The 10,216-nt window shown below is 38.8% G+C and overlaps 1 protein-coding gene across 1 annotated transcript in view; it reads right to left on the bottom strand.

Annotated features, from left to right (window-relative positions):
- The window catches only part of LOC119426755 (collectin-12), a 50,498-nt gene extending 45,889 nt beyond the window's left edge, over positions 1 to 4,609 (bottom strand). The window contains exons 1-2 of the mRNA XM_037694336.1: positions 4,367 to 4,609; positions 2,583 to 2,633 (exon numbers count right to left, since the gene is read on the bottom strand). Of these exons, the coding sequence (XP_037550264.1) occupies positions 2,583 to 2,633; positions 4,367 to 4,373 (58 nt within the window). The 5' untranslated portion in view covers positions 4,374 to 4,609. The remainder of the gene's footprint in view (positions 1 to 2,582; positions 2,634 to 4,366) is intronic.
- Between the last annotated feature and the right edge of the window lie 5,607 nt (positions 4,610 to 10,216).

The raw sequence follows: 10,216 nt of genomic DNA, 5'->3' as shown, positions 1-10,216 counted from the left end.
TATATATATATATATATATATATATATATATATATATATATATATATCAGGGCTGGACCATATTAAAAAAAAAATTGAAATCACTGTCAAATAAACACAAAACTCTCAACCTTGTCAATATTAATAGGTTTAACTTTAAACAACATTTCTTTTTTGATACAGCTGGGGGGTGTTGTTTCAGGGACACACTGGCTCAAACTTTTATTGTGCTTCATCTTCTGACTCTATCGAGTGGAACAACTTAGATGTGTTCCCACCGCTAGTTGGAACGACTCTCTATTACATTTTGCAGCACACTGAAACCTGCAGTTTATCGGATCTTAGATAGCCGAACCACGTCCACGCCGCCGAATTACTCTTTCCTCTCTTATCAATTATGTCATCTGCTTTCTCTTCGCTTGTGAAAGCTTGTTCAGTCACATTCTGACGGTCATGGGTACTCATTTTGAAGCAAAAACTTAACGTGTGTTGGAGATTAGCCTAACCTGCTACCGCTAACTCCTTCTGGACTTGAGCTCTGTGTAACATCTACGTCACCAGGCACTTACGTAGTTGTGTCGCACCTTTTTCTGTCCAGGTTGAAACAGAAGTTCAACTCGAACAGAAAAAGAAATGTGTCCGTGAAACGCTGTAATCATATTGAGATATTGAAAATGTGCTTAAAACTCATATCACCGTTATTGAATTAAAGTATATTGTGACATATATCGATATTGAATTCTTGTCCAGCTCTAATATATATATATATATATATATATATATATATATATATATATATATAGTATGTATATACAGTATATATATATTTATTTTTTTCATAACAAGTACCACAGAAATATGCCATTAGTCATCATGTTTCCATAAAAAAAGATATGCACTTTGTACTGTTTCTTAAATTTAAAGAAAAATTATTATTATTATTTTTTTTTGGCATTTGTCAAGTTCATCAGGCACTGTGAGTTGCGATGAAGACAGCACATTTTATGAAAACTATCTGCTTGGCTCGATGTCAAAAATTGTGAAGCAACAGAATTTTTGTGATGCTAATTTTGAGATCAGGACCATGAGGATCACAGATCTCTTGTAAATGAGTCCTCGTGACTCAATAAAACTAACCTGTGTAAATAACGGTTGAATGAATGAGAGAATCCGTCTTTCCAAATTCAGATGTATGACTTGGGGGCAATCGTAAATTGTGTTGGACCACTCCATATAGCTCTTACTAGGGAGCTAATAGGACTGTTTACTGTGATCAAGGACTTCTACAGATGTCAGCAACTATATCTGAGCTGATTCCTTATTGAAAGAAAACTTGGGTCATGTGTTCAGTGTAAGACATTTTATCTCCATCAATGGTGTACAACAAGATACCCACATGGATGTTAGCTGGTACAAGAAAGTATATACATGTCATCAGCAAAACAATGAATGTATATGTTATGAAAAAGAAGATCATCAGAGGTTGAACAACTGGGAGATAATCTTAGAGAGGCCAGACTTGCATGGTTTGGACATGTTCAGAGCAGGGAGAGTGGGTATATTGGTAAAAGGATGTTAGAAATGCAGCTGCTGGAAAAAAGACAAAGAGGAGGTATATGGATGCAGCTAGCAAGGACATGGAGGTAGTTGGAGTGAGGACAGAGGATGCAAAGGACAGAGATGGAGGAGGATGACTCGCGGTGATGACCCCTGAAAAGAGAAAAGCTGAAAGAAGAAGACATGCTTCATGAAAATGCACCTAAAGAAAGCATATTTATTAAAAATGGAATGGGAACTCAAATAGAGCCTTGAGGTACACCACAACTAAGTGGGAACATGGAAAATTTCCCTAAATCTCCCATTGGATAAGCACCACTGGAGCACTTTAAGGGTTGGACTTTTAAAGTGTTTTGAGCACAGAAACACAGGGAAGGGGCACACTGTTTATGGTGTCAAAGGCTCCAGGCTGATCTACAGTACAGTACCAGGACAGCAGAATCACCAGAGTCAACAGTTAACACAAGCCATCTTGCACTCTTTAAACATCTGCTTTAGTGCTGTGGTGTTATCTGTAACCAAATGACATCATATTTTGCAGGATTAATCATCTACAGCCTAAAACTTGTTCGCTACAAAAGGCACACGCTCACGGCAACAGATCCGGTTTTAAATCTGTGCTTTCGTTCCACCAAAACAAACGGAACTATTTCAGTTTGCATCCTAGACATGTTTGTGTGACTCGCTCGTTACGAGCGGATAAAGGACTCTGTGAAAAGTTTTTGAAACTTCTTGATCTGGTGAGCTCCGTCAACATCCAGTGTGCCTGCAGTGAGCCGGACCTCACAGACTGGCAGACGCATTTATGGTTTAAATATCAGTAGAGATGAGGCTCAAACATCCAGGCTCCTCTAATATAAACAAGCTCAATTGTAGCAGCATGCATGCCTGTTCATATTAAGGTAAAAGAATGAGCGTTAAGCCCACACACACTGTGCATTTTACTAACAGCAGTTTATTTGAAAGACCATAAAAGTTTAATAATCAGACTCCGACAGTGCCGGTTTCTCTCCTGCAACTTGAAGATTAACTTCTCATGCACTCACCGAACCTCTTGTATCCAAAAGACTGTACTTCCTCCTCGTCTCCAAAGTCGTCTGTAAGACAAAATCAGAAGCATAAATGATTATTATACGCACGTATGTCACATGAAATGCAATGGTGGGTGTCAATAAGTCAAATTAACTACACGGATTTAGACCTGAGGAGGTAAAGTTTCGACTCCCGTCTTTGTGTTTGTGTGTGGAGATCGGTGGTCCCAGGAATGCATCTAGCTGCGGTTCCTCTAGTTTGTTGACAGTAAACCTTAATTACACTCTGCTGCCATGCACTACAGTGAAAAGTGGAGCAAAAGCATAGAGAGCATCTCCGTTAATGACAGACAGATGGGGCTGAGGGGAGGAAGACATGGGAGATGGAGAGGGATGAGTGTGTGTTTATTGTTGGGAGGTCAGGGAGGGTTAGATGAGAAGAAGAGTGTAGAGCGGATCGCACATTCCTGACCGTTACTTAACCGCAGTGTCTCTCAGAGGAAAAAAAAAAATCAAGCATTCTTTGTAACATAACTATTTAGTACATTCCCTTATAGTGGCTTCTTGTCAGAGTTAGAGCTCTAAAATTGTTGCAATTGCAAAATTTCCATCTTTACTACGATGTTTACTTCTGTTTACACGATGTTAATTAAACAGATATACACTCAAGATAACAACAATAAGGAACAGGTTGGCTTGTCTTGAAGAGAAATGTGTTGCATGACATAATAGGATTACCTTAACATTTTTACAACAGTAACACTTGGAATTAATTGTACACTACTTAATGAATGAAGCAACATGCAGTATTGTTCATCAGGTTTAATAGTAAAAAGTCTTGTGTCAGATTGGTTTTCATCCATGCAGCAGCAACGGTTTGGATTTTTTGTGGCATTCTGTGGGACGGTTATAAGCAGTTAATATCTTACCTGTTGCAGATAGCGCCTTGAACCTCAGTTTGGAGAAGCATGGTTTAACTTTGACCATATTGATGAGCTAATGACTAGTCAGAGCAGGGCTAAAATTTCAGTCAGATTCAAATTTATATTTTCCCCAACTGAGGTCGTTGATTATCCATGCTGCTGATCTCATTCTGATTATTTCACGCTGCTGTATTCATTCATTCATACTCATCCACCCACAAAGACTCGTGCTCGTGCTGCTGTTGCTCCACGTATTGTATTTGCACAATTAGCGTTTAGCGTACATCTTAGTTTATATCTTAGATCCTTATTTACTGTTTCTTGTTACGCTTTATATTTTTGCTTTTGCTGGGTGTAACTGGGACCCTGTGTACACAATTTCATTCCACCTCATGTACCACATGTTAATGACAATCAAGAACCTTGAACCTTGAAAGAATTATCTACAACAGGTGAGATGTTAATAGTTCACAAACTTTCCACTTTGAAATGTCTAAAGTTACTTTAAGATAAGTCTTGCCCAGAAAATTAGATTCAACAACCCATTTAAACTGAATCACATCAAGCTGTCATAAAGTAACTGAACTAAAAGAATGTTTCGCCCATTTATATTAAAATGCAATATAGCTTTATCTTAAAATAAACCCTTATAATTGTTGTAAATGTCACTGTGTACGCTCAAGAGTAGAGAGTTCTATGATGAATTTGTGTTTTGAGGGTTTGGTTGGATGCAGTGACAAACCACTCACTCACTCACATCATGCCCTGCAGAACTGAACTGTCATCTAAACGTGACTCGCCAAAGTTTGATAAGAACATGAACTTAATCAATATGCACCTGATCATGTTTGACTTAAAGCAGCCCACAGCTCATACCTTTCATGGCGTTTTATAACTTGTTGACTGCAGCAGCGATGACGATCCCGGTCACTTTCTGCGCATCTCCGCAGCATCCAGAGCAAAAGAAGTAAACTTCCCCCTCAGAGACAACTCCTTCTGCTTTCAGCTGCTGTAATTTATGGCTCTGTGTTCATGCCTCTCCTCTGTTTAGAAGCCCATGGTCTCAGTTCTCCTGCAGATCTGAGGAGGATTCAGTTCTGTGATGATCCCAGAGACTCCCCTCGCAGCCGTGCCTCGGTGGTGCCACCATAGTGAAGTCACCCAAAACCAGATCTTACTTTTCCGGTATTGGCTTTCAAAATAAAACGCGTGTTTTATATTTTTGATTTTTTATTATTATTATATTATTATTTAGATGTTTTGGTTTTGCTAGTCAAAAGTCTATTTTTCTGATACTGTAAGATCAAGATCGGTTATTGTGATTACCGGACATGAAACATAAACACATAAGGGTGGATTTGGACATAATTTGATACACTGACCAGCAATAGTTACAGGTATGTACAGTATGTTCTATGATTTGTAAGAAGCTGCCAGGTCTAATGCCTCACCCTCTCTAATTATGGAGGGCAGCATCACAAGTAAACCTACAGTGTTATCAGGCAGTTGCTGGAATGTTCAAATGTCATCCTGAAAAATTAACTAAGGTAAAGGCCAGAAGTAGGGTACTGCAGGGTACTACACTGATTTATGTCTGATGATAGGAAATATATACAAAAATTAATTTAAATATAATATGCTATTGAGGTTTTTTTTTTTAAATTTAGTAGGCTATATAAACCACCACTGTCATATGTCGGTGTGCAAAATTTTAGAAACACTTAAAAGCAGCAAAAAGTGGACAGATTAGTAAAAGGCCATGATAGCTCCATCTCCATTTTCTCCTGCTTATATGTTCATTCAACCTTTATTTAAGCAGGTTAGTCCCACTGAGCCACGAGGATATGTAGTTGGGTCATGGAGGCAACAGGTCCAGGAGAGAGACCCCAGACCTTCAAGGTCAAGGTCAAGGTCAAGGTCATGGTGTCTTTATTGTCATTCACATCACATGTGGTGGAACAAAACTATGTACACAGGGTCCCAGTTACATCCAACAAAAATACAAATTGTAAGAATATACTAAGCACTAATTGTACATTCCTCTCCCCAGAGACACTTTCCAACTCATGAGGAACCCTGAGGCTTTCTCTGGCCAGAGAAGATATACAATCCCTCCAGTGATTCTGGACCTTCCCCGGGGCTTCCTACCAGTGGGACATGCCTGGAAAACCTCTAAAGGGAGGCCTCCTAATCAAATTCCAGAACCACCTCAACTGGCTCCTTTCTATGTGGAGAAGCAGCTGCTCTACTTCAAGCCCCCCCTCCCCAGATGAAGGAGCTCCTCACCCTACTTTTATGGTTGAGCCTGGCCACTCTACAAAAGGATGCCCATTTAGGCTGCTTGTATCCTGGATCTCGTTCTTTTGGTCATAATGCAAACATGACTGTAGGTGAGGGTCAGAACGTAGACAGACCAGTAAATTGAGAGCTTTGCCTCTCGACTCAGCTTCCTCTTCACCTCGACTGACCAAAGCAACACCTTCATTACTGAGGATGAGGCTCCAATCTGTTGATCCAGCACTTGTTCCATTCTACCATCACTTGTGAACAAGACGCCCAGATACTTCCTGTCACGGATGCAATTTTATAAATACTTTCTTTCCAAAAGAATATTTTCATTGTCCGTATTAAGAGAAGACGACGTGTATTAATCTGCAATCTACTGCATTTTAGTATTATGATATTGTTTATATGGCTGTGTAGCGTCATATAAATTCACACATGCCCACACTTCAGTAGTCATCGTGAAGGTCACCAGATACAACACTTGATGGAGGTTAATGGGTGCAGGATTGAGGGTTTGAAGTCAGTGGCTTGAGGCACCCACGCATTGTAAAGGTTTTAGTTGCCCCCGTTCAACAATACTGCCAAACCAGAAGGTTCTTTGAAATTCAAGCAGCTTTTATTATTTCAGTTTCTTCCCAGTTTTCTGCATAACTTGACACTGTAACCAGTTGTGTCTGAATCTTTTGAAGTCAGTAGTAACTGTTTCTTTCTTCCTGTTGGCAAAGAGGAGGTGGGGATCGCTTTCAGCACCACAGAACCCGGGACATCTTGCAGCGCTGCAGAATAATCCAGCCGGAGATGAGATTAAGTTACCATGGCTTGATAGCCATCGTGTCCCCGGGTTGAAAATCTGGTTCTCATTATGCAAAACTTCAAGATGTTTGGGAATCAATGTAGAGGAGAATAATCACCCAAACTGAGTTGTTTTAGGTCTTGTTTTGAAATAAATATAATTTTGTTGGGCTATTAAAAATACAAAGAATACATTATAAATAAGGGGGGGGGGGGGAGATCACTTGTGTTAAAATGAGTTGTATGGTGACACACGTTTGATCTTCCCAAGAGCTCTGGATTATCATCATAGAGTTTAAAGTTCACCAGCAGGCATTTCTTCCTTTAACTCTTCCAGGAGCTGTGATATCTGCTCCACTTCCTGTCTCTGTCTGCAGCCTGCAGATGCAGCTCAGCGATCAAAGCCTGAAAACCAGCTGCATCCTCTCAGAAGGAACAGCGAAGGAGTTTGACGGGACTGTGTTTTCAGTTCAGTAGGTTACGTCACGTTGTCTTTGCAGTAAAAGATTTCAATCTGAATTACTCTGAACCTTAAGAAAAAAGCCACACAAACATACAACTCTGCTCTGTTTCCTCCCTGTTATTTGGATAACACAACCTTCAAACTCATGCAGGCTCATTTTAGTACGTCATAAATTAAACTGCAGACCGGCCTGCAATGATAAAGATACTAATAGCTTGTTTTTCTAAAGGCTTCATATTTGTTGTTTTACTGTAGGGTATAATTGGAGCAGCAGGCCCTCAATGTTGAAGCAGGCTGATAAAAAGCAGCTGCAGGTCCGGTGTCTTACAGCCGGGCTCCTGAGGGCCCTCGTTCAGGGTTTCGGATCTCATTTGCTGGGTCAAGACTTTCAGCAAAAGGATCAGATTAATACAAGCTTTAGAAAACATAAGAAGCACCACGCCGCTTTTTGTTCTCCACGTGATTTTTAAAGTTTTGATTTCCAGATCTCACTCGTCAGGAATCTATCGTTTAATGCCTTTAAAAAAAAAAAAACATTTTTAATGATGTGGTTGTAAAATGTTACGTAGACCAGAATAAATTCAAACTTGTTCCCTGTGGTGGATTGCTCAACCCTTTCTTTAACCAAACTAGTATTTTATATGAAAGTAAATTAAAACCAGGCCCTGCCTGTAGTGGTTGGGGGGAAAAAATGCAAACACAAAAACAATCAAAATGACAATCAGGTCTGTGCATAAATTACATGTTTTGTTGTAAAAGACTTAGAAGCATCTTTATGCTCACTCTGCTCTGGAAAGTGGTGCTGGATCCCTGCAGGAGGCCGAGGTTTAGCATCAGTCTGGTGGAGATTAGAGCAGAAAGGTTAACCTGCAGACTGTTGTATGTGAAAGACAGTGTTGTAAACAACTGACTGTAGTATTTGTGCATTATTGTAGGCTTTCAGCTGACCTGTGCTGCAGGCATGAGAGCTTAAAAGCAAATAATGCAAATACACTAATAGTATTTGAGCTGCTGAGTAGAGCCATAGAAGTAGCAAATCCTTTAAATTCTGTTCCTCCAACCTGCGGCGTTCACTCTGGGATCAGAGCCCTCGAGATAAATGCTTGTTTTACCATGTTTTTAGATAGAGAGTGTTTATAACAATAAAGTGTTGAACGGGGGTGGATGTTCCTCAATGACATATTTTCAACTTGAATCAGTTGCCATTGAGATTTATGACTAGGAATTGCCCTTTTGTTTGTGATTTTTAAAAAGCTTTACAGAAGTAAAGCGGTTTGTTATTTCAAGCAAATTACATATTTTGACTTTAATCACAGCTAAACAAGTTTTATTATCTCTAAGTAATGTTTAAAATAGCATATAGACTGTCAGCTTTTGGCCTGACTAGAAAATATATAACTTTTTTTTCCATTAATTCACTTTTGTTCATGTTTAAACAACTTTTGCATTGACTAAAAAACACTACAAAATACTTTCCACCTTGCAACACTCACAATGGACTTCCTGCACTTTATTGTGAAAATTAAATACTCATTAATGTTCATATTAGATCTAATGCAGCGATATGGTCTAAATGTTTTTAAGTAAAATTTGTTGAACGATACCACCTTGTGGCAACTATGCTGCAGAAGAAATTCACTACTGCACTTGTTAGATTAAAAAAAAAGACCTTCTGGATATTCTTGAGACAGGCTTTTAGATCAGATTCTGTGCATTATTATACATCCATCCCTCCATATGCATAAACATGAATAAAGAATTTTAAAATTTCAGATGAGGAAAAAAATCTATGATTTATGTGTGTTGAGCAAAAGCACTCTGAAAAGTAACATCTCTATAAGCAGTTTGAAAAGGCTCAACAGGAACTCAGTCATAGAGTTGATGAAGATGAAGAGTAACTGAAGAGTAATAGAAATAATGGAGAAGAAAGGGGAGGCACATAAATAGCTTGAAAATGCCCGACAAAGGAGGGTAGGCCTAATATTCCTCCTTGATTCCATATTCTTTAGATTTATACATCACATTTAGTTGTGCTAACAGTTTTGAAAGCAAGAAGCCATATTTATATACACATATATATTATATACATATATCTATATATATATATATATTTTTTTTTTACTTGTCAACTTTGAAGTTTGTAGTTGTATGCTTTCTTGTCGTTCATCCATTTTTCTGCCTCAATGATAAAGCCATATAGAGGAAGTCACAAGGGGTTTTGATTCTGATGTGCAACTGCTTTAAATATTTACTTTTATGTGCAAGTACAGGATTTTTTTTTTAATTTTATTTATTTATTTTTTTAAGGAAAATGGCTGCTTAATTTGAAGCCACAAATCAGAGACGTTCGGATATATAACCCCTTCAGCTGAGAGTTGACAAATCAAGAGCTGATTCAGGCTCCGCTCTGAGTATCAGTGACCTCTTCATCATTGCCTCTCAGCCTCATTCATACAATATGTCCAAAATGTCTTCCGATAAGTCCATATAACCTCTGATTTGGCTGTTGTACTCAGTGAGATTTGCAAAGCTGAACATCATCACACAAACTTAATATACTGTCCTCTAAACCAAATATTGGTTAAAATGTTACTAATTAATATTGTCGAGCTAAAGCAATTGATAAGGCTTTCCAGCTTTTGAAATCTGCATTCAACTACATCCAGACAGATTTGTTCCACCTCAAACTTGTCCTAAATGCCAACAAAACCAAAGGGATGCTTTTTTCAAATAGGAAGTTGGTCCCAGCAGTTCTTCCTCTGATTTCATCCTCAAATGGTGTCCCCATTGAGTTTGTTGATTCCTATAAATATTTGGGTATCTTGGTCGACTCGCATCTCTCTTTTAAGCTCCATGTGGAAAACTTGGTAAAGAAACTGAAAGTTAAACTGGGTTTCTTTTTCAGAAACAGATCATGTCTAACCCTGGATGCTAGAAACGCCTTGTATCTGTGACTTTCCTTCCCTCCATTGATTACGGTGACATTATTTACATGAACGCTCCGACAAGAACCCTGCAGATGTTGGATGCTGTCTATCATGGTGTACTAAGATTCATAACTGGCTGTGATTATCGTACCCACCACTGCACCCAGTATTCACTGGTTAACTGGACATCATTAACTTCACGCAGACTCTCTCACTGGTACATTTTCATCTTTAAATCACTTCTTGGTCTGCTGCCTT

This window comes from Nematolebias whitei, chromosome 20, assembly GCF_014905685.2.
Source record: "Nematolebias whitei isolate Nwh7 chromosome 20, NemWhi1, whole genome shotgun sequence".
NCBI classification, from domain to species: Eukaryota; Metazoa; Chordata; class Actinopteri; order Cyprinodontiformes; family Rivulidae; genus Nematolebias; species Nematolebias whitei.
The sequence above is the reverse complement of the archived record's forward strand: the minus strand, read 5'-3'. Positions and strand labels throughout refer to the sequence as shown.